Source organism: Channa argus, chromosome 17, assembly GCF_033026475.1.
Source record: "Channa argus isolate prfri chromosome 17, Channa argus male v1.0, whole genome shotgun sequence".
Classification (NCBI taxonomy): domain Eukaryota; kingdom Metazoa; phylum Chordata; class Actinopteri; order Anabantiformes; family Channidae; genus Channa; species Channa argus.
The window spans coordinates 8187141-8212865 of record NC_090213.1 but is presented as its reverse complement, the minus strand read 5'-3'; the positions used below and the strand labels follow the sequence as shown (position 1 = coordinate 8212865).

Here is a 25725-nt window from a genome sequence, read left to right as displayed (position 1 = left end):
AAGTTATTAATTTACGTAACATTTCATAACAAATATGCTTAACTAAAGGAAGATTATAATGTTAATAAATTATTGACTGAAATTACTAAAAAGGTAAAACTTGTTAATCGGGAACAAAAAGTAATTCTAACAGGAGAAAGAAGTGGAAACGCATGTAAACCTATCTGATTCCTTTGTACAGTGCATCACCATTTAGCAATACTGTTTGCTTGGAGTGGAGTGTAAATGTATATGGAAGAGACAGTGCACTGTTTAGGATCTTAAGAGTTTAGGATGTTTTATTCCAGCACAATTTTTGTGTTTTAAAATGGCTGTGTAGCTAGGAATTAAAGGAGAAGTACAAAATGGAAAATTACAGACAGTTCTAGTAAAATTTGTTTAAATCGCTATTGCGTTTATTTCCTAAAACCACACCTAGGAAAACATTATTTCCCCACCTTCTTTGGAAATATGGTCCAAAAAAAAGAAAGAAAAAAAAATTATATATAGATATATATAAAAAAGATGATTCTTCTTTTAAAGTCACTCTCACAATGGAGGGGAATCTGAAAGGGCCACTGAATGAAACATTTACAGACAGATTTAAAATATTTTCACCTACCCGGTCAGGCAGCCCTTTTTTAAATGTCACGCACAGGTTTCACCAACAGTGATACACAAGGAGGCCAGTAACTACTAAAATGCACCTTTTATGCATCAGTTAGGACAACGATAAATGCTGCTCCTCTATAATTTCCCTAATTAAAGCAGGCTAAGCAAATTACATGTAATTTACCTCAAAACCACAACACAACAGAGCGAAAGAGAGAGAAAGAGAAAGAGAACAGCTGCATCATTGCAGGGCCCTGCCAGTTTCCCTCTTAATTGAAGAGTGATCCCTTCCTCACTGGCCCGGTTTTAGATTGGCTCCTTGAACATCTTGACTGTTTAAATGGGTTTTTGAGGAATGTGGTCTACCAGGACATCAGGTTAAGGGCTTGATGATTTAGGTTTACCTCCAAATCCTGATTATTTAAAATGTAAAATTTTACTTGATTGAAACTGGGGCCATCGGTCAATGTGCGAGCAGCATGTCAGCAGTCGCATAATAGCTCTGATTTCTTTTGAGCTAAAAAGACCTTTATGCTCAGGAGCTAAAAAACATAAAATAAAATGCAGGGCAACACTGAGACATGAAAAGATAATCCTTGTCTTAAAAAAAACAAAACAAAAAAACATTTGATAACTTATAATTTTCAAAAATTATTAAAGATCAAAAAAAAAAAAGAAAAAAAAAAAGATACGATTCTGTCATTTCCAACAATAACCCCTCCTTCACTTTTTATGTACAAGATTTAAACATATGATGACGACAGTTGAAATGTAATTTAAAATGAAATTAAATTTGACCACTTGTGGTGAAATTGCTGTCACACTCCGACATCACAGGGCAACACAACATGAATCGTATATATAAAAATGGGGGGGGGGGGGGGGGGAGACCACACACTTGGGCAGGTTATGCTGTAAATTTACAGTAATGACACCTATACTTCTGTAAGCCAAAATCTCTATTTTAGAATGCTGAACATTAGGGTAGCTTTTTATAAAAAATCCCCCCCCCCGCCCCATTTCTTTTCCCCACCCTGTCGACACTAAGCATATGGCTTAAATATTTGTAAAACTATGTAGTCCAATATGGGAGTAAGAGTCTCTGCCTATTCAGCCTGGCGTACCAAGATGATCCTCAGACATACGCTGCTGCTGATTAGCTGCACATGGCTTTGTGTGCGCATGTGTATTTGTGTCTGTGTTGTGTGTGTGTGTGCATGTTGGAGAGCGAAAGGTGAACAGGTTAATCCACAAAGAGGGAGTTGCTAGTTAGGTGATCAGACTGCAATTCCGGCTGAGCCAGCCACCAATAAGTTTTTCCTTTTTAAAAATCCGTGTTGCTGCACTGTCTCCTCTTCGTCCCCTTCATGTGTGAAACAGAAATCCAGGGGGGGATCATAGCCACCATTCCTTTAGGATTTCAGCAGAACCACCAGTGTAAACATAAACCCTCTTTGTCAGCGAGCTCAGAATACTGCCTTGACCAACAGGTGGACATGAGAGAAAAAAGAAGAAGAAAAAAAATCCCACAGGTCAAAAAAAGCGGAGGGAAAAAAACTAAAGAAAAAACACAACAACAAAAAATTCAATGGCTGTTGTTGTGGAGATATGCAAGTTAATGGAAAGAAAAGTTATGACATTAAAAAAAACTGACAGCTACTATTCAGGAGTATTTCCTGGGGCAGGGAGCATGTAGGGCAGTATGAATGTTTAGTGCAATGAAGACCAGAGGAGCTGCTGGTCGCCAGCATCAATGTCCAGCCACTCGCTCTGGAAGGTGTAGCCAGCCAGCTAGTCAGCAGGCTGAAAGAGGGGTCCAATGGGCTTCATCAGCTCTCACCAGGTAGAAGAACAGGAGCAGACATTATGCTTTTAGTCAGACATAATCAATCACATGTCCGTACATACTTTATACTCTGTAAAACTAGTAGGGCTAAAGCCTGGGAAGGGAAGAGAGGGGAAGAGAGTCTGGTCCAGAACATCTTCTGGAGGAGTCCTGAGCCTCATTACGTTAACTCTGAATAAAAAGTTACGTGTGAACGTCTACGTGTTTGCGGAGGTGTAAACATCAAAATGTGAGTCGTGATGAGTGCGAGATTATTCTGCTAGGCCAGTAGAGCGAGTGTGTCGAGTTTGGGATGTGTGCGAGTTAACACTGTGTAAGATCAGTTTTATATAATATGGGGTTTTGTAGTGTGTTTGTGTAATTTGTCTTCATGTTTTTTCTTTGTTTCCTGTTTAAGTCTTCTCTGTTGAAAATGTACATTCATCCATCGTAGGGGGCATCGTGGGCAACACACACCAACGGATCCTGAGGCTTTTCCAGTGGTCCAATAAAGACTCTTGCCTAATCTACACACTCAAAATAAACAGCAGTAGAGGTACTGGAGAATGTTGTACCACAGGTAGCCGGAGGCGAAAGCAAACGACTGAATGACACACAGCCACACAGGGTCGAGGGTCATCTGTCGGGAAACTGCCTCCTTCTGTCCTTCTGGAGGTGGGAATGATCCTGGTGGAAGATATAAAGACTCAGCACATGTCCTGACTCTAAATAGGAGGTTAAAAGTCTACTTGTTGCTTTAAGAAAATCAGGTAATTTGCAGTGACCACAAATTGATCCACGAAAAAGTAAACAACAAGCTGCCATTTTTTGGTGAACAGACCCTTCCAACATTTAGCATAATTCTGGTGTCACATTTTAGAATCAGCAGATTAGCAGTTCAGCTGTGAGATCACTCATGTGGTAAATTTAAAAGTAAGGAGCAAAAAATATGGGATACAATAAATATCACTGCAAACAGCTGTCTAAAGTTTCTAAGCAACTACAACATTCACGTGTTAAGTTATTTCTGCACTGTGCAGCAATATAGTGGTAACAAGAGTAGTAACCCGCCAAACGGAACTGAGAAAGTAAATGAGGTGCTTTACCTGAATAAGCAGCCATTAAAAGAACAAGAAGGAAAGTTAAGCTCATCTGAATTGTATGCTGGGTGATGCAGTATAACAAACACTACTTCCTATAAACCTTAGAGGTCTGATCGCTAATGTCATAGCTTGTCAGAGGAAAAATAACACTGCAAGACAAACCTGTGTCATAGAAGTGGGTCAGCAAATCTTCCTTCTCCACAAACCTCTGATAAAGCCAGTCAGTCAGGGGCTCCATCTCCAGAGGAACCTCCTTTATTGGGTACATCCTGAAAGAAAAGAGAGAGAAAGAGAGAAAACACAAACAAGCATTACTTGAGTTTCTCTCAGCAGAAATTGTCTGCATTGATCCACTGTGGAAGGTCCAAAGCCAGGGTGTCAGCTACAGTCCCTGAGCAGAGTCTATTTCCAACCAGAGTCTATTAGAGGCGTCTGTGCGTTTGCTGTAGCTTAAGCTTGTTTTGGGGATTCATTAGTTGGCAGATTCAGAGTGTCACGGGGAGAGAGAAGTGCTGAGGGGGGTCCTGGCAGGAGACAGACAGGCCATGCAGTTCCACAAACCTGCTCTGTTAATGTGAGTGGGAAGAGGCAGGTGGATAATAGATAAATGAAACTAAAAGAGTTCAGAGAACATAGATAAAAGACTAGTTTGGAAAAACAAGCGCTGACCATGGAGAGCAAACACTTCATTCATGTAACCACAGATTGTCCTTCAATGCTTTGGAAGGTGTAGTAGTAGTAGCGAATCATTATTGCATTAGCTAATTTTTTTGGTTGTTTTTTTTTTTTTTTTTGGTTGTTTTTTTGCAATATCAAATAAGCTATTAATTTTCAGGTCTTTTAAATGTTTGCAAATAAAATTACTTATTGTGAGTTCCAGAGATCACAATGTTCAACCTTTTCACTTATTAATGGACTAATAGTGATTTACCAGACTTCTGGGCTGCAACTAATGATTATTTTTATTATTATCATCATATTTATATTGATTTTATTTGGATTATTCTATTTGGTCCTAAAAGGTTTTGAAAAAAGTTTTTAACAACTAAGCCAAAGTAATAAGTACATTGAGACTGCTTGCTTTGTCCAAACATTGGTTCAAAACTCCAAAATATTGTATTTACAAAGCTTGAACTAACAAGCGTTTGAAATTTTTGCTTAATAAATGAAAAAAAAAAAAAAAAAACTCAACGATTAACTGTCATACATAGTTGACAGTAAATTTTGGGTTATGTTACACAAAAGAATGCCAGTTTGCCATTTTCTAGAAAAAAAAATATTAAATGGAAAATAACCTGTATGTATGTATGTATGTATTTGTCTTTTCCTAACATCCAACCCTACAGTAGCTATTTATTTCTAAACAGCATTTCAATTTCTAGCTGCCAAATCAATTGTTTCAATGACAAAAACCCCATGACTCCTGTACCGGCTGCAGAAACAGTATGTTGCTTATAAAAAGGGTCACTTTTGGAAGCTATGGAGAGAAGAGATGAAATTTAGTTTCTAGCCAGAAGGGGTCCCTAGTAAGCTACACTCTCACACACACACACACAAACCAGCTCCATGGTCACCTTCAAATAGAGGTTACCGTCTCCTCCCTGAGACAAGCACTTCCTCTGCACTCAATACTCCTGACCACAGAAGAGCACATCTGTGCCGATAAGAAAAGCCTCAGTAAGAGGAAAGCAATAAATGATACAGAATTGATTACTAGAGCTAACAAACAATATTACAGGCAATCTAAGTAAAGGCTAAACAGTTCTGTCAGCGTGACACCGTTTCTTGTAGAAGAAGCTTTGCTCTGAAACAACATGTTGCAGGTACGACCCTATGATGGTAATGACATTGTCTGCAGCTACAAGAGTCAGTATTCACAGAATCCACTAAAAATAAATTTTAAAAAAGTAATAACATGACACTAGAAAATAGTCAGGGATGTTTTTTTTAATGCGTTTAGGTTAGGTATTGTAAATGTGATTTTACTCTATTAATGACCTAAAACTGTGCTGAAAAGACTCGTTTTATCATTTAATACTCCTGTTATGAAGTTATTGTTCATCAAGTCTCTTAAGCAGAAAAACAAAAACAGTTCTTGATTTCAGCTTCTCAAATATGTGGATTTGCTGTTTTTCCTTTCATATTAGATGTCAATTGGAATATCTTTGGTTTTTGAATAAAACAAGGCTGGGAGAATATCTAGTCATTTTCTGACATTTTATTGACAAATTAACTAATATTAAAAAAAAAAATCTCCAGAGGAAAGTGTTCTTAAAAAGAAGTAAAAAAAAAAAACAAAAACAAAAAACTTTCTGGTGCGTCAAACATAAGTGTCTGCTGATTTCGCTGATATGTGTGATAGTAAACCAAAACGTTTTGCGTAATGGAAACCGTAACATAATACACATTGAATGACTACATTTTATATTAATCAGGAAAAAAATCTGCAAATCAAGTAATAAAAATAATTAGTTGCAGCTAATTTCTAAAGTATTCACATTTTCTCCTAAAAATAAAACTAATTGCAAAAAGCGCTCACTGAGCAAATTGATATTTGTTTAGCACATTTACAAAACCATCTGAAAATGGAATCTTTTCTTGGAAGAAGCCAGTGGCATCACTTCTATTTGAGCTGAGCCGATATTTTTATTTTAGTTGTTGTAAAAAGCTCAGAGTAAGTGTAGTTACTGTCAGAAAGCACATTAGCACAGATGGACGCTTCCTACAGTAAAACTTGGTCTTTGAACTGAAGCAGACTGTGTGACCAAATCAGGAAAAGGCTTGGCCTGCTTGTTCAACAGATCAGAAGGGCAGTTGCTGATGATTCACTCCAGACTTTTGGTTGATAAAAGTGCATGTCTATGGAAACTTCTTATTATCCAACAGTTCACAGCGTGGGTGTTGCTCTGTGGCAAGTCTGAACAAGGTCCTGTTCAAGTACGGGATCTTTTATGTCACATAGCATGATGTGCCTGTTAAATTCAAGAATATAAAGCTACTAAAATCCACAACTTTCATTTATCAAAAGGTTCTAATAATGCTGAACTTTGGGTCCAGGACATTTAAAACAGCTTTTTGACAAACAGCCCGGCGGAGCGGCTCAGGCTTCACTAAACTGGAGCTAAGCTGCAACAGCCACCTGATAGGGTGATTAGACGCCAAAGTAAGATATTCCACGAAGCCTCTCCTAAATGTATGTGGATATCAGGTGTGTCTTATGTTACTGATGTGCCACAGAAACCAACCACTGGAAGTGGTGCTTACTCAAGGCACTAGCAAAATAAGCAAAGTGACAAACAGGCTGAGAAGAACAGACACATCGCCCTTTAATGGGAAGACTCACACGATAAAATTTCTACGCAAAGTAACGATTAAATGCAAATGATGAATCTAGCAAGTCACCACTACAGGAATAAAACCCGTGTTTTAAGAGTAACTGCCTTATATTTGTTGGGATGGGTTAATTTTATTTTTTATTTTGTTTGATCGACATGTTGCCTCCACTTAGTGCATTTTGTGCTGGAGTGTTTTTCAGAGCAGTGCATGGTGATGCCATTTGCCTTGTCCAATACAAGTAAATGAATGATTAAATGTATGATCTAATTAATGTAACAAATGCATGATTCACACCTGCTTCAGTACAGGATGCCTTTTGGAGACCCCGTCTCCTCCAGAATGCAAACCAATGTCTCTGTAATCCCAGCAGAGGAAAATATGAGCTAGCTTGTGCCACTTGATTAAAAAAAATAATAATAATTTAGGGCCTTGGGTAGCAGACGGCTGGAACAGTGCTTTCCTGTGGCTGAAATATTCATGGAGAAATCAGGATCTCTCGGCGTCTACTGCAGCTGCACACACTGCTGAGAGCAGCTGAGGTTTAGGAAAGGTGCTGCTGAATCAGGTGCACAGAAAATAAGCAAGACATGCTTAGATAGCATACAGTATCTTCCCCCTCTTAGCTGCTTTCACTGGTTTATCAGCCAGGTTGGTTTTGGGAAGTGGGCCTGTAGATCGGAAAAATTGGTTTCACACTAACCACTGGCAACCAATATCAAACAGTGTGTGGGAAGTTCACAAGGTTCATTTCCTTTTCCAAATTACATCTGCATTTCAGGACACTGTCAAGTGTTTTGGAAACATTAGCTTCTAGAACAAATTCTGTATTTGTCATTCTTTTCTCAAAAGGTTGATTTGTTTTATGCCTAAAAGGAGTGACACATTGGTCATATTTGTGACATTTTTTAATACATAATCAATTTATGCAAAACTGAATGCAATGAATGCGAGACAATCTTGATAAACAAATTTTAAAACAGAAATGCTCCCCATTTAAAATAATTTGCAATTTATCAAGCCCCAACTGCACAGCTGCTTTGAAACTTAGACCCAAACATAACCAACTCAATATGCAAATAATGTAACACTTAAAATAAAACCAAATGTGCAGACCATACCTAAAGTAAGTTTGTCTCACCTCATCTGATGGACTTAACTTCAGATGTAATGCATCAATAATTCCCTTGTTTCTCTTGTATTAATCCTCTTAACACGGTTTTAAAGACCATCAAGGCAGACAAAAACTGAATTTATGAGTATTGTTGATGCAATTGAAATTTAATAGACAACAGAACAAAAATGAAACATTAGCAAGAGTCCACCATTTCAGCATGTGCCGATACCCTAGAGAGGTGATAGAAGTTTTAGTTAAAACAGTGTTGTTCTGCTCATAAAATAAACTATATTGTGATACAGTGAGCACTTGAGGCATCGTAGATGTTGTAGGAACGGACGGGGCAGCACAATGACTTTAGTTTTCCAGTTTGATGTCAAACACAAACTCAAGAAGGAGGAAGGTAGACAGAGTAATAACATGCCAGTGGCACTGTGTGGGTGCAGGAAGAAGTCCGCCATAACTTGTGGAAAAAACAAAAACAAAATACCAAATAAACACCACTGTGTATGGGGATACAGTATTTTTGCATTTAAGGTGGATTATCATAGACAAGTGATGGAGAACCTAAGACTCAGAACATAAACTTATCCGAGCACCTTAAAGACAGGCCTCTAGATCTGCACACAGGATTCAAGAAAACCCTTTGCAGGCTGTGGCCTAAAGAGAAACGTATGGCAAAACCAGCTCGGTTATATTTCCAAGTATATATTAGCGACATTGTCGACAACACTGCCAAAACGTTCAGTGTTTTTCTTGACGTGTTTGAAATATATTTCAATGTATTTTACTGTAGTATCAAATTTGACAGATTTTCAGTATTGTGACATCCACACTTCTCATTTGAAAGTATGGCAGTGTTTGTTGTGCTGAGCTGCAGCCGGATGTGAAACAGCGTACAGTAGTGATGGTAAGGAACTGGTGGTGATGTGTTGGCATGTGGCCACAGCAGCGCTCTCATTTCCAATCTAACCCACTTGGCAGCGGCCGGCTTGTTAACCTGACACCCTGGCGTTCAGACAGGCAGATGGGGGAGAGCTGCAGTTTCCCTTGTCAATAACCTTCAGCATCAGACTCACCACGTGTTGACCCAAGTTATGTGAAATAGATGGTTTATATACATAAAGAAACTTTCATGTCTTTAATTTCCTGTAGGTTTGCAAAGCACATGAGAAACACATAAACGTAATGTGTTACTTCCCCCCGAAAAGTTATGATGGTATTTATTCAATAGATAAGACGGTACGGTACTTTACGGTAATAAACAGTGCAAATAATTAACCTAATAACCTTGTTTGAACCCTTCCGGCTGTGTATAGCTCTTATTCTTGAGATGTCGTTTCCTTTCCAAACTACAGTAGATTGAGAAGCTAATTAAATCTGGACGGTGGCTGGAAAAGTCTGTCCACCAGCTTCTTTGGACAACAGCCAGTCATTGTTTTGGGACTCTATACAGTCCTAAATCTCTTACAAAGGTGCTGTGTGAGGTCTGCTCTCAGACACAAAGTCGCACATGGTGAACATTGAGATTAGCAGCAGTGGCTGGGGACCAAATGTCTCCTCCTGTGCTGCCTGTTTCTGCTTAAGATGGGGGTCCTCATCTATGTGTGATAAAAAACCCTGCATAGTTCCTTCTCTTGATTTTCCCACTGGCATGCCAGCTAATGTAGTGATCAAACAAAGAATAAGTTAAATATAATGAAGTTTAGATGCAGCCTTATTTTCTTTGTGCTTTATTGGAACATTGAGATTTCCCTGTATAATTTTACTTTTGTGGTCAGTGGGGATCGTTAAGTAAACCACAAACTCCACATGACTCCCAAGCAACCTCCCTTGCAGAATGCCAAGTAGTGCTTATCTGCAATCAGGCATAAGTTGGGGGACAGTGGGAGTCCACTTGTTAATTGCTCCATTTAGCCTTTAATGTGCTTCCTCTGTGGCTTGAGGCGGTCTGTGTTTCAGGAAATGGTATGGTGTAGATGTAAAAAGGTCTCAGGGAGAAAAGTCGATAAAACGTCCAGCACTAGTTTTTGTTCAGATAAATAAATAAATTAAATGAACAAATGAATGAATGCATAGATTTATTTCCAGCCTATTCCAACAAAGTTTGTTACTGTAAAAGCTTCATCACATCACAGTGTTACTGATGTGTTGATGATAAAATTTTGGTTATAAAATTCTAAACATAAAAAGAACTATTGTACTTTGATTAAACAAGTGAACAACATTTGGGAACTGGTTCAATAAAAGGCTACCAAACCCCATTAGATGCAGAATATTATCAAACCCAGGTCATATTGCATTCTGACCATTATTTATTATTTTTTTAAAAATCAACTATAGATCTTTTTCAAATATTTTATTCCATTATGGAACCATATTGCATACGACCCAGATTAAAATTTGGGATATCTGTGATACCAGTCTCATCAGGCTGCTAGCTATAATGTATTAAAATTGCAGACTAACCAATGGATGGTGAACTTCCAAACAAGCTTTAAGGGTGATTTATCTTAAAGTAGACAGATCACAGGATGTTAAATACAAAAGCTCATCTTTAATCAAATTAACTGTTAAAGTTGCAAAAAGCAAATTTAACTAGAGAAAGCATGAAACTCAATATGAATCCACTCTGCTCTCTCGGCTTGTCTATGCTCTTCCACTGAATGTTACACCACGCCCCACTTCGCACAGCCCAAGTATTAGTCATTATCAAATTACAATATGAGAATACTGCAAAACTTTATAAAGGAAGCTGGAGATGTTGAAATTCTCTGACCAGCTGCAAAGAGTGAGAAATACTCAATAACTTGAGCTCTTACTGTTTAATGTGTATGACTTAACAGGAGAAGTTTTGAAACGTGTTAATACTAAGATATTTAAAAACGTTCCCTATTGCTCTATATGCTTTTTGTATTGAGATTATACAACATTGTCCAGTGTCTGTCCATTTACCACCACTTATGATACACAGCGTCAAGTTGCAATGTGCACCAACAAAGTTCACAATCTGTTTTTTTTAAGCTCTTTATGACACCAGAGTACAAATACATATAACGAGATGCAGTAAAATGCGGTTAGTCCCTGGAATTTGCCTTCCCTAATTACCTACGGTCACAAATGATAACAGTAATCTCTCATTGTAATACGTTGTTACTTTCTAAAAATTCGGAGTGAACACGAATTGAGAAAAATGCAGCATTGTGCATTTTTTCAAATTATTTGTCTAGTATGTATGCACCAAAGTACAGGTTAGTAAAAAACCTAAAAATTGGTTTTGGACTTGATCTTGAGTAACCGGCCAACATTCCCGTGCTTTTGTTCACCTTTATCCTCATATTGATCTTTGCGTCTACGTGGCAGGAGCACTGATCACCGTGACCATACGCCTCTGTGAGCGTGCAGTTGTCGTCATTTCAGGGCACAAGAAACCGGTAGGCGATGTAGGAGAAGCAGTTCAGAGGTTAGCAACAGCCGAGATTGGGAAAACCGACCTGTTATCAGTAGAAAGGTCAGAAGATGGACTATAAAACTGCTGTAACAGGTTGATAAGCATTACACGCCCTGAAATGCTTAAACTGCTGTTTATGTTTATGTTTGAACTCAATTTAACAGGAAAGAAAACTTCTTCCAAATAAAGTATATAAAATAGGAACAAATCCACAAATAAATATTTGGTCTTCTGCATTTTTGTTTTTAGCCTTATTCAACTCCACTGCAATACATTCGGAATTACTAACGTCAAAACATCTGAGTTACTGGCTATTTAATATCTTATGATTCAATACATGTTGCACTGTTTAGTGACAATTATATCCCACTTGTTATTTTTGTCTCAAGGGGAGTCTTCAAACTTTTTTATTGAATGACAAGAAACCACATTTGAAGTGGATTAGCTGTGACCAATACGCAATCAATACTCAATTTTGTATTGTACTGTATTAATGTTCATGAATGAATTTACACTAGTCTGTTTTAGTTATTGGTATGTTAATATCAAAATGATATGATAATGATTATGATAATGATTTGATAATTATATTATTATTAAGCACAGAATGCTCATGGTGTCTTATCAGCCCAGTCAAAGGATGCTTATAGGTCTTTTATTGTTGTTCCGTTAAGTATTAAGTATATTTTGTTGATAACATTTATAATCAACACCATAATGAAGCGCTTTCACGTTAACTAATTAATAATTTACCAAAGCACAGTATCTGAAAGCCTCTTCAATCATTGCTGATGAACTCTGAACTCTGACACATCCTGAGAAGGCCAATGATGGCTGTGAAGGTGGTTGGTGACTCCTATAATGAGTTTCTGTGGTAACAGACTGGTCTAATGACCCTAAGCTTTAAAAGAAATATTGTTAGATATTTAACCTGGATGAGTTGTTAGAGGGGGACCTCAAACAGAAAATTTGTTAAGTTGGACATTTACGGTGTGATTTACATACAAGTATATACTTTGCAGCTTTTTGAACAAAGATCTTAGGGAAGAAAATAATCTGCCTCAGATATCTTAAGAAGGCAATATGGCTGCGAGCTCAACAAAATCTTTGTGTGCTTCTTTTCTAAGAGAAAGCCAGGTGTGCAGTCCGAAAGCATCCATGTGTTGACCAGGCAGACTCTGACTCTATAAATCATGTCACCCTTCAGATATTTTCAAACAGCAGCTTTCAGAAATGCACACAGCAGCGAAAAAAAAAAAAAAAAAAAAAAAAAAAACACACGGGAAAAAAAGAGAGAGGAGAAGGTGCACTCGTAAGAAAAGGATTTCAACGTATTTAACACCCACTGCTGCCCTCGCTCGGCCTCTGTACACCCACCTAGCTTTCCCATCTGTCATTCACAGAGGGCTTATGATGCTGCAATCTGGGAGGCTGAGATTATATGGGGAGAGGGCAGGAGACACAGTAAGGGAGGGTAGAGCTAAGGGGTGAGGATGGAGACAGAGGGCAGAGGTAGGTAGAAGGATTTTTTTAATTTTTTTTAAGTGCAGAGTGCTCAACATGGATTCATTTAAAATATTACTTAATACTCAGCTGTTTTTTTGCAGCAAAGGATCAGGCACAGTAGTCATTTATACAGCCCTGTAAATTGTTAGCACAGCTCAAGGTCAATTCACATAAAAACTGTGAGGCTGAGAATGTCAAATATAGGGCTGCAACATCACAAGGTGACTGCAAAGAATGAACATCTTGTGCTTAATCAAATCACAAAGATTACAGTGTGCATCTTGCTGATAAACACACCTTCTGTGTCTACAAGGGGGGAAAGAACTATTACGGAATTTGTACTTTTAATTACATAGCGAGGCAAAATAAGATCATAAGACCAAGTATAAAAACAAGTAAGCCAACAATTTCTATGCCAATATCCTGCTAAATGGTCTTTTCCGCCTCTGTAGGACAAGCAAAGAAGAGGTGGATGCAAAAATAGGTAGACACCACACTAAATGGGTAAAACCACTGTTTCGCTCAGCTGAGCAGCCAGTCACAGAGTTCTCTCCCCCAAACTACCTCCACCACAGATTCAACATGCTAAATCGCCACTAAAATCCAACATCGGACATTTTTAAGGTATGATAACGTTCTAAAAATATAAAGATACAGTTTGAAACACACAAGAAAACATGGTTTCACCCATTTTTTTTCCAAAATCAGAAGCATTTTTATAAATGTTTTACTGTTACTGAGAATAAAACCGCTGCCCTTCACACTGTCTGAAATAACCAGTTTTTGTCTTTTTGTGGCACTGAAAAACACAAATGTTGTGTCTGATATTTACTCTTAACACTTGTTATGATTTTTGTTGACTTGTATAATAATGGTGTGAATAGATGAACCTGGTGAACTGATTCTTATATGCTTGTTCTCTTATTAGTAATTCTCTAAAGATCCATAATCTCTGCTTATATATCACAGTTTATTGTTCACTGTAAAACAGACCACTCTATGATGATAAACTTTAGTACCAATATTGATCATTATTGACAAAAATGCTACGATTTCCATATTAGCATAAGGTACTTAATGTGGATTAATCAATGATTTTTAATTTTGGCTGTCGATCTATTAACTTATGAATACCCGATTTTAACAACTTGCAATCTATGCTAAAATTCATACTCCTGATGGTGAAAAAAAAATTTTTTTGCTTGTCACAAACTAAGTAATGAGAGCTATCGCATTTTCTAACCTGTTGCTCTTTGGAGTCAGCAGGTCTGTCGATGAGGTGTTTTTGCCGAGTTGTGCCTGTTGGCTACTTAAAACATCTTTTACAGATGGGCTTTGTGCTGTCCATTGGCTTGCGCTGACTTTCAGCTCCATGAGCAAAATAATAACACATTTCACTTCATGTGTCTGCATAGTTTACAAGCCAAGTCAAATCACGACGAGCTCGTGCCTGCATCAGTGCCTCGTATTCACCGTGAGAGTTGCCTGCCTGCAGCCTGCAGATGACAGACATCCCCAATATGCCTGCAGACAGGCAGTGGAAAGAGAGAGTTTCTCTCTCTCTCTCTCTCTCTCTCACACACACACACACACACACACACACACACACACACACACACACACACACACACCTGAGCTGTAGCACATCAACGTACTCGGGAGAAATGACTGATTAAAGCACTGTCATTCATAAAAGTACTGATGGTAATAAAATTTGGTATAGTACATATTAAATAGTGGGTTATAGAAATATCTTGCTAGTATCAGTATATTACAACTACCAAAGGACTTGCATCAGGACAATGCCAGTGAACAAATACTGTTATTGTAGAAAGCATCCAAAACTGACAGCAAAGATGTAGGGTGGCATACTTGTCTAGCTGCCTCACTAAAGGGCTTCATGTTGTCCACCCCCCATGTCCCTTTGATCAGCAGGCAGATTAATCCACTTGTTGACTCTGCAACTATACCACCATGGGCCTAACTTCTCTATGATCAGTGGCTTCTACGCAGTTAGAAGTGCCTGGGCACACGTAACAGGAACAGCTGTGTCTTTAGCTTGGTTGGGTGCTTCCCTGTTCATCCTCAGGCTGCAAAGCTGCTGACCGAGCAAGGGAAGCTGATTGGGTTGATGGCTGATTAGAGTCCCCAGGGTGGAGGGGGACTAGTGCATCTACTGCTCGTCTAATTAGACTTAATGAGTCCTCAGATTTCATCCACGTGGGGGGGGGGTTGTCTCTCATGACAAAGGCTGACAAGCCAGGGTTCATAAATCACATTTTACTTTGCCCTGTCCCACCCTTCAAACAAGATGTACAATCTCTGCATCTTTAACTAAGCCTGCAGAAAATCTAATCCTGGCCACCTCTGTCATATCACAAAGGGGAAGGGTTGAAAACTAAGAGCAGTCTGGGGGGCTGTAAGAGCAGTATAGCATGGAGGGACAAGTGCACTTTTTGCATAGCAGCAGCAGCTGCATTTTTAGTTGCAGAATACTGTATGTAATTGTGAATACAACTACCTAATGCTACAATTTGCATAAGGCTTGCAAATGAATCCATTCTCCTCCACCCGTCCCTCCTTCTCCCTGCTCCACTAAACTCTACTACAATGTGCTATGCTCTACCACACTCTGCATAGCCCTTAATGTATTAGTCATTATTACATTTTAAAAAATGACGCAAAGTAGAAATTGTTGCAAGTCCTGATTGGTTAAAAAATTAAATAAATAATAAAAAAAAGACCTCCCCCATTTCAAAAGACAAATAAAACAACAAAAAAAGGTTAGAAGCAAATAAAGCCAACACTACCAATGCTGTTCTGTGAGTCGGTCAAGATAGCTGTCGACAACACCACCACCTTTTCACAGTAAGATACGTGTAACCTTTTAATGCATATTGATACTAAAAGAATTGAAAAGTCGCATACGGTATTTTTAGTTTCTATTCCATCTTCCTTTTACTTTTCCTTTGTCGTGTATGCAGTACGTTTTCTGATAACAGAACATTTTCTTTTTTTTAATCATCATAGTTATGTAACAAAAGCTATAATTGCAGAAATCAAAGATTGCTTTAAGCATGGTCACATGATAACCCTTTAATTTAAGGAGTTTTCTGATAATTCATCAAGTATGCAAGGTGGATTTTGCTGCATCGAACTTGTGTTATCAAGGGTTAACGTTTATTCCATATGTGAATGCTGTCTAGAAGCCTCTGTACTGTTAGGTGTATGAAGAGGTAAATGCAATTAAAAAAAACCTTTACCTATAATGAACGTGTGTGACTGTAGGCGGCCTGTAGCCAAAGATCCAGGTCTGAATGTCCATGGGTCTTGCTTTAGGGTATGCTATGGTCACATCTATTACCCACTGCAAGCCTTTACGCTTGTTACCTGCCAAGAAAGAAACACAAACAGAAAGTGAGTTGGGAGGACCGGATGACACAGGCAGGGATAATTAGCTCAAACATGCTCCCGCTTCAACAAGTATTTGAGGTATGCTAAAGCTAAATAAACCCCCACAGCAAATCCTGATGTTCATCTCCAACCAAAGAAACACAGCAGACCTGCAGTTTGTAAAGACTGAATGACATTTTAGTAGTTCAGATGCTTGCCACCACCCTGGTTCTCCATCTTAAGCATAGTGTCTGTAACTGGTAGCTAGATTTTTATATTATAGCACCCAAATAGGGGTTGGTTACTTGCCAAAGTGACTGGTAGAATACCAGCTGAGGTCCCAACTTGATGGAATTTGGCTGGCAGCTCTGTTTATGACTCACACTAAAACATTTCTACCTCAAAAGCTCATGCGTCACATACCATAATGTTATGTTACCAACAAATTAGCACAAAACTACTTTTCTAAGCCTTATAGAAAGAGGATGGAAAAGGAGAGAAAAGGGTGACAGGTAAGCAAGGGATTTTAAATGGGAATGATGCATACTTAAAATGTGGTTGTTGGCTGCAGGTTGTGTGTGTGATTATGGAGCAATAATGCAGGATCAGATCCAGCACATACATATGACAAATCTAAAGATGGGTATGATATTGCTGATGAATCTTCTCTATAAGAAATAATTTGCTTAGTATTAATTGGGCAACTAAATTAACTCAAACATGGTGCATGTGTGAAGTCTAATGTGATAATAAACACATTCTACAGCAAGTTAGTGTATGTCACTTTGGGAAGTGGCGAATGTTGAGAAACGCACAGCATTTTGACAGAAGTAACACATTTCTCCATGCATTTAGCAGTAGAGCGAAGGTAAACTATAATATGCCCCAGAGCTGTCTCTTTCCAGAACGCACAGAGTGCTAACAGCCTTAACATCTCACGATGTGTTCTGACAGCAAACAAGCACATTAACTAAATGCTGAAGTGTTCTTTAAAAAGGTGACTCCGCTGTTCAAGCTTATCAAATGTAAACGAGACAACACCAGCATCCTCAGTCAGCACAGCGTAGAATTTCACTGCTTGAGTCACAGCCCATACTGTCTGTGGCTACTGTGCAGCAATCACTTCCCTCTGTGAGCACACTGGCTTCTTTATAGCGAGTCAAATATGCCATGCCTGTATGACAAATTGAAGCCACGCTGAACAACTGATTGGCCAAGTTATGCTGCACAGCATGTGTTAGTAACTAAATGTTGGTAATTAAAAGTATTTTCAACCTTTAAATCTGGATAAATACAGAAAACATGGGTGTCAAAAAGGCAGCTTTTAGAGTTTATACTCACACGTGTTGCACTGTGGGAACAGTCTGCTTGAGGATCTCTGAACAACAGAAAGTGTGGATGTTTTTACATGCCAACTTAAAACCCATATTTTTAGCCTGGCTTTTAATTAAAATATTTTATGTGCACTGTTCATTTGGTTTTCTTTTGCTTCCCCCTTTCCTATAGTTTCTATCTTTATCCTTGTTTTATTTTAATCTAAACATAATTTGTTTTAATCTTGTTTCAAAGATTCCAATTTTTATTTTTTAGACCTTTACTCTTCTATTTGTGTCTATCAGTGTAAGTGTCTTGGGCTTATTGCCCCCATTTGGTATCTCTTGTTCTCTATTATATTCAGTTTTGTTTTATTGTCCGTGTTTGCTATGCCTTTCCGTCAACTTTTCAGTCATCTCTCAAGCACTTTGAATTGCATTAACCTGCACGAAAGGTGCTATGTAAATAAAGTTGAATGATTTGAGCGTACACTAGGAACATTATGCTCATGCAGCATTAGTGCAGTTGACACTTGTTGGTTATTATGCATTGTTTGAATAAGGGAAGTCAAAATACTTTGAAAATGGAGTGGGGAACCTGCAAAACATAGGTTATGGGGAAAATATAACCATGTGTCATAACAGATCTTTCGATGCCGTTTATAATGCAATGGTTGTCTTTCATTGCTCAAGGTGTATTAAGTGTATATCACATCAGTGAGCAGGATTCCTTTATAAAACTGTTTATTTTCACACAATTGTTGCATCAACTCGTTAAAGTACCTTGATTGAGAAAAGTTTCCTAGACTTGGTACATTAATTATTTTCTTTTGTGAAGCTAGAGAGGTAGCTAGATAAGTAATATCTACTCCATTTATAACTTTTACAGTAAGGAGAAAATGCAACGTATGATAAATATTGGTAATGATATCTACAAAATATTCATTCAGATTCTACAAACAGGCATATTTTAATTCCACCTTGAATGCGTTTGAATACCCAAGACCTATAAGAATACACACCTCTGTTTAATTAGTGCACATTGTTTGACCAAATAAATGAGGCGACAAAAAGCAGCTGAGGCACCAGCTTCAGGCTCATTTATTCCAATTTACTGTGACTTGATAGGCACACTTGGTATTGCTAGGAATGGCTAACATCACAGCTATCTGTGTGGGTAATTGGACCCAGAGCTCTGTCCAAATGTGCTGAAAGGCAGCCATAGTCTCAGGTGATAGGCCAGCCAAAGAATGGGGCCCTGAGCCAAGGTATTGCCGTTGCCCTATACGCTGTGACAAACAATACTGTAATAACAGCAGCTGTGGTAATTTAAAATGACTTCAGAGAAGCCCTGCCCTTGTGTAAACAGCAAGAGGAAGCAAATACACCGGTGAATATCTGGCTCTTTCTCAGGCCACCCTGAAGGCCAATTACAACACTTGAAGCCTGAGCCTGTCCCTCCTATAGACTAAATAGTGGATAAAATTTCCTCTGATTGGTCAGCATTACCTGCAGGCCACTCCCAGCATAAATAACTCATAGGTGTGACCTCTGCTTACCTGCCAACTGTTAAGGGCAGTTTTATAGCATGTAAACTTCATTTGTCTCAACTGCACACATGGCTTTTCTGCAGGCTGTGAACTACATTGGCAGCCAGTGACCCATGTGCTTTGTATCTGCACTGAGCAGTGTATTTAGCCTGGGTGACATTGCATGGCTGATACACAGTGGCACACACATTTATATCAAATCCTATTTTCTCCAAGTGGCCCATTTGTCTCTGAGTGAGTCAGCAAGCTCTGGGCACCTCTGCAGCACACACCAGGGAGGGTCAGAGGGAGACAGAGCTGTGTCTTTGATCAGCATTTCACACACACACACACACACACACACACACACACACACACACGATAGTTAGGGACATAGTGCTTGATATGTGTTTTCTTTCCTCCTTGCCCTAGGTTTTAATGCCATTAGCTAGACTCAAACAGAAGGGCAAACCCTACTGCAGCAACCGGCCCCTCCTCCTGAGCTACTTGAAGGGAGAAGAGGACACACAGAGATAAAGTATGAACTGGGATATGAACTGGAACCTCTGAATACAGAGCAGGGGAAAAAATACAGTAATGCAAGTAGTCTTCAATAAGGTGACCTATGACACAGCCAAATAACCTCTTCTCGCCACTTATAAAAAACCTCTGCTGACAGTCACTATTTGTTGACACTAATGAGAAAATTTTGAGGCAAATTAGCAGAAAAGCCAAAACACAAAAACTGCACATACAGCACATACTTAAGCACATAAACAGCACCGTTTGTCTTTCTCTAAATTTACGACAGCTGATTGAGACGCTTTGTTGGTTTGACAGTTCGTCCTGCCGGGGGACAAACAGCAACGGCATCTTGCAGTTAGTGCTGAGGCTGTAGGACACAGAGCCGTGTTCGCAAACTAAAGGAGGGCTAAAGTCTATGAACCACAATCTCCATAGTACAGTCACAAAGTCTGTCTGCGTTACGATTAACGCAGCACACCCTTAAAACAGATTCTGAACCTAAGCCAGGAGAGTCCACTGGGTAAGCAGAGTGTGCAGTGTGTGCAGGCATGGGGGCCTTATTGCATCTCTGTGTTTATAGCTGTTTTAACTCTGTGGTTTTGGTGAGGCTGATTCCAAGAAGCAGGTCTACTACGATATCTTAACAATGTTGTAGAGAATAAAACATTATACACACAATCTAGTTTTAAGGTGTACCAACCTCCCCAAAAACAACTTTTACATCACAAAATCGGGGTTGGGGGGGGATTTAAATGACACTTGTTAATTGCAGTGTTATCTTCCTGCTCATTGGCTGTAATTAGGGCTGGTCTCTAGACAGAAAAATTACTCTTCTGCATGTCACCACTGGGGTTTCAAGGACCTTGATGCAATTTCTGGCAGTTCTGTGCATGTTATGACTTTCCTCTTCTGGCATTCTTCACCAACACTTGCCTTTCATATAAAACAGGCCTCAAGGTAACCACAGAACATATAGAGGTGATTTAATGCTTTGTGTTAGAAGCAGGCATAGACATTTCACAGTACAGCTACTTTTTTAAAGATTTACAACCTCCGTATAAAAAAAAAAAAATCTGCAAGTTTAAAAAAAAAAAACAACACAAATGAACACAGTGTCACTCTCCACGTTTTCCCCGACTCCTCTAAATCTGAAAGTGTTTAAAGCACAGCAGTAAAATATTAAATGAGTTCAGCTTCTTTTTAACTCTCATGTTTGCCAGCTTGCAGGTTTGTTTCATTTTAAATGTCATGTGACCCAGGAGAGCTGCATAAAATTGAAACTTGAGAAGGAGACATTCTGAATTGACCTCAGGCGAGATTCATGTCCAATTTCAGATGAAGGAATAACAAAAACTTTTGAATTATGCATCTTGGATTTAGTTATAAATATTGTGCTGATATCCTCTAGTTTGCCCTGCAGTAGTTTTTAATCCATCCACAGTTGGGGCAGAAGGTCAAACCAGGCCTTTTTTAATCTATCCCTGAGTTTACATATCCACTTTTTCTTTGTTTTGTTTGACATTCTACTTCACCACATACACTTCTTTCATTGTAGTTTATCACATTTAATATATTTAACCTTCACCTTCATGAAGTTACAAACAATAAAAAAACACTGAAAGAAACAAAAGCTTATAAAAATAAATAAAATAAAAATAAAATCCTTTTTGTAAATAGTTGAGTTGCATTTATCCTTATGACATACTCAAACCTTGAATTAGGCAGAGACAGTTATTGTAAATTAGACAGGTACCAAAGGTAACAGGCCTGAAAAGAAATTGGCCTCTCTTTAGTCTTTGTAGTCCTGGTTGATTTTGGCACAATTTGACCGATTTGAAATCTTTACGCATTTCTTTTTGTCTGTGTTAAGCATCTTTCAAACTGGCTGTAAGTACATATGACGTTCCATTTTTTTTCTTAAGAGCACAGGGGCATAAAACATATTAAAAAAACATATGCCAAAAGAAATTTAGTCACAATTACTTATTTGAATTGAGAATTTAAAAATGTTTTTGTTATGACGGGCTGGCATCAGTTTGACATTATACCCACAGTAAAATTCTTTACGTAAGACCAATGACTGAAATGGCTAATAAGGCAACGTTGAAATCAATGAAAGTATGCAACAACAACACTCAAACAATTCAGCCATAATAAAATCACAAAGCTGTACAACAGCATAAATGTTTTTTTAAAAATGGAGCAAATGACACAGTCAACAAAAAAAAAAAAAAAAAAACGATCCTCTCTGTAAACTTTCCAATCCGTGTACAATTTACCAAACAACAAACGCTTTCAAAGATGTCAACTGAAGACACCAACTTTCAGAGGAATAAACATATTCAAAATCAAAATCAAAATACACAAATACAAATTAAATATTTCTGTAAAAGGATTGGGGAAAATATGCAATACCCATTAGATAGGGTTAAAAATGAGTTCTGTTTGTCTGTTAGCGTATGTCTGTGAGTGTTACCTGTCTGGTTAGCGGTGCCAGTCTCGCTGCCCACGCTGCCATTCTCCAGGGGGGTGGACAGGGTTTTAAGGATAAGGTGGGTGGCCCCAAGTCGAGGCAATGTGACATGGGTCAGGTGAGGGAGAGAATTCTTCTTGGCAAACAACTGGCTTGTTTCCCGCCGCTTGCGCAGGAAGCCACCCTCAGGGAACAGCACTATCCACTTCCTGTCACGGCTGTAGTAGCATTTGTCTAGGTGATCTTTCAGGTAGACCAGCTGTTTGTCTCGATGAGCTTTACCCTGAAGAACCAACCAAAAAATATACAATAAATGGTTTATAGTTTAACGAGTAATTTACTCATACTCATTTACTCGTAGCCTACTGTCAAGATACCATTATTCTAGAAATGTAAAAGAAAACTGCATTGAAAACAAGTTCAGTCCTGTGTTTGTTGGGTAATGAACTGCCTAAAGCAAACAAAACAATTGAGGATAATTGTTAAATTCATTAACGTGATAAGCTGATTGCTTTTTGTCAGCATACAAATAAGCAAACAACTGAAAACAACCCAACACAAATCGGATAGTTGTAGTGCCACTGTGGAGCATTCACAGCAACATTAATGGCACTGCTCAAATGGATGCAAAACATGATGGCCTTGAAAACATTAGGAACATTAGCAGTGACTGGATGAGGAGTAGCATTGATTTTTAGTTAGGCCTGGTCAAAAGCTATTTTAAATGCATTAGCATTGCTGGGACGGACTCCGTGTGCGCGCGCGCGGTGTGTTTTTCCCTATGCAGCTGTATGAAGTAAAACTACATTTTGGCAAAAGTAATTGTGTGTGTTTTGGGGGGGGGGGGGGATTCAGTTTTGAGAATAAAATAATATTACTTTGTATTCACTCTTTGATTTTACTTTGACTGAATTATACGTTGATTAATAGCTGAAGGTCTGTGATATTAGGCACTGTCTCTCAAGTGAGAAACCTGCACCGTTTTGCTATGCTCCCACATGCTTTATTCAAACAAAACCAAGGATATACGCAGACATGACCAAAAATAATGCGTTGTATATGCAGTAGCCACTGGTCAGATAATCTCTCTTCCTCTAAGAAGAACCTATGCCTATTACTCATTAGTTAAACAGATTGATCACATGTCTACTTAGCAGCTGATAAAGAAAAGAATATAAAGCCACGTCAAAGATGATGTGATGGGGAGTATTGTATTCGAAACAAATCTAGTATCTATTGTTTTTGTACATCATTAAAAGGTTCATGTAGGTGTCTAATTTGAAGGTTCTAAATTTTGAGCGCTTATAGATAAGGGTGTCCAATCTGCATTGCCTATTATACAATATTTATTGTTGTTTTAAGGATGAGTGAGCTGACATTAAGTGTCGGCCATGGACACATCCGTGCACATTCACTGCACGTGCACACCGGGAGCTCACACAGCAAACATGGTTACCACAAGCTAGCCTAGCTGAGCTGCCTGAATATGCATGTTTAAAGTTGAAAATGAACAAACGGCATCAGATAAGAAAATTCAGACACCGCCGGCCTAACGATCGACATTGTTAGATTTTTTCCTCACTTCCATGGAATTGGTTTGACAAAGTGGATGCTGCCCAGAAGGCAGCAAAATTATGCAAACTATGTTGTAAATCGGTTGATGTAAAGACAGCTTTACAATGAATGTATTACACCATCTACAAACTAACCCTGGCACACTATGAAGAATATGCAAAGTCCGCAAGCTGCCCACAACAGGTGTAAACTAGCCAAAGCACCAGCAAAAAAAATACGCTCCGCAGACTTAGAAAGAATGATTCTGCATAACAGACCCAACAAATGAAAAGGTTTGACTTGTCTAACTAACTAAATAATAAGCATTATCATTAGTAACAAGATCCTATTAACTAGAGTAAATGAATACGGAAGAATTTTAATACATACTACTGATCATTTCTTGGCAACATTGCACAGAACTAATTAAAAATTGGTAACAATTGTGAATACATTACAGGAAGAAAATTCAATTAAAGTCCTGCACCACACGTAGTTGTGTTCCATCAAAGCATGCTGGGCCTAATGATGTTGAAGACATGTCTGCCGGCCTGAGTGGACAGCAAATGCATGGAAAACTGCAGGGCAGATTCCTGCTGTGCTGAGGGGATGTGTAAAGTAGTTTGGGAAAAGATGTCAAGAATACACACTAGTGGGCATCACAGAGAAGAGGATGGCAGAAACGCCTTCCAGACACATGGGCTGTCTGGCTGTTAGCACACTCAGGGTGCTTCATCCTCAACACAGAGCCTGATGTGAAATTCTGTGGCAAAGCATTTCCATGACTTTAAAAAAACAAAAAATTATAATAATAATTTTATTCCCTCTTGCCATCTTGTTTCTGTGGCTCTTAAAAGTGAGTGAGGATATGTTCCTTTTTCCATTTATTTCCCAAATAGAACAAACATTTTATTACGACACAAAAAGGCCATCAGTAATGATGTCAGTCAAAATGAAGCAACAGCGTTTTCAAATTTCCCTGTTGGAGCTGAAGCAAACACGTCCTCTTTAACTCCACTGAGAATTATGACCATTAGGCAAACCGATCAGCTCTATTTCAATACCTAAGGGACCAAATGTAAAAAAAGAATTATTTAATAATTTTTAAAAATAAAAAGGACAGATTTTATTTTTAGGCTATAATCATACAAATGAGATACCCCGATATCCCTTCTTCTAGGTGAATCCACCAATGAACACTGTCTCAATTTTAATTAGGATTTGATATAAAACATTTTCATGGTATTGCAAGAATTTGCGACCAGTGGGCACCTTGTGTAGACCACTGCCCGCTACAATAAGGGGTCATCCCTCCCTATTCAAAGGATCCAATTTGCTGTAGGAAGCCTGCAAATATATCTGCTGCCCAGCTGGGATAAACAGATGGGTAGCAACTCCACTTTTGCAGATCGCAGTAAAAACAGGCCAGCAGTAGCTGGAAGGATGAAATTTGGGTAATGACCTAAAGGTCTGTGTTTTAATCATCAGACCTACAGGGGAAAAATCAAGGTGTTGACAAATGAGAGACAATAGTCTCATCTCATAGTGACAACCGGTGCAATAGCCTTGAGGCTAATATGTCAACTGACAGAACCTGCTGGGCAGCATGTAGGATCTAAACATGTGCAGTGTTAAAGCTGTGAAGTAGAATGTGTTATTGCTGATTTTATCATGGCCAAGTAAAGGCTGGGATGACAAAAAACAAACTTACTAAGGCCTTTGGCATCAAATCTTACCTGTCTGATGAAAAAATCCCCGTGAATCAGGGACACTAGGCCAAAGTTGGTGTATTTGAACACATGGTCCATTAACCACATCATTTTTCGTACCACCTGAAATAAAGAGGAGAAACACATTGGACATCTGTAACAGACTCATTAATTTTCCCATTAGCAATAGCATACAAGTTTGGTGCCAGTGGCCCATTCAGATACTGGCCCCCTCTGAGCAGTTCCACCCCCATGACCTGCACCACTGCAGCTTTGGTTTACTGTCCTTTCAGTGCTAAGAGG

At 38.6% G+C, this 25725-nt stretch overlaps 1 protein-coding gene across 3 annotated transcripts in view; it reads right to left on the bottom strand.

Moving 5' to 3' along the window:
• Window positions 1-373: 373 nt before the first annotated feature.
• The window catches only part of lpgat1 (lysophosphatidylglycerol acyltransferase 1), a 40063-nt gene continuing 14711 nt past the window's right edge, over window positions 374-25725 (bottom strand). For 2 of the 3 annotated variants that reach the window (XM_067482130.1, XM_067482131.1), the window contains exons 4-8: window positions 25450-25545; window positions 22163-22442; window positions 16190-16316; window positions 3682-3788; window positions 374-3103 (exon numbers count right to left, since the gene is read on the bottom strand). In XM_067482130.1, the coding sequence (XP_067338231.1) occupies window positions 2952-3103; window positions 3682-3788; window positions 16190-16316; window positions 22163-22442; window positions 25450-25545 (762 nt within the window). In that variant the 3' untranslated portion in view covers window positions 374-2951. Of the gene's footprint in view, window positions 3104-3681; window positions 3789-10318; window positions 11464-16189; window positions 16317-22162; window positions 22443-25449; window positions 25546-25725 lie in introns of those variants that run through there. The other variant, XM_067482132.1, reaches the window with a different exon arrangement.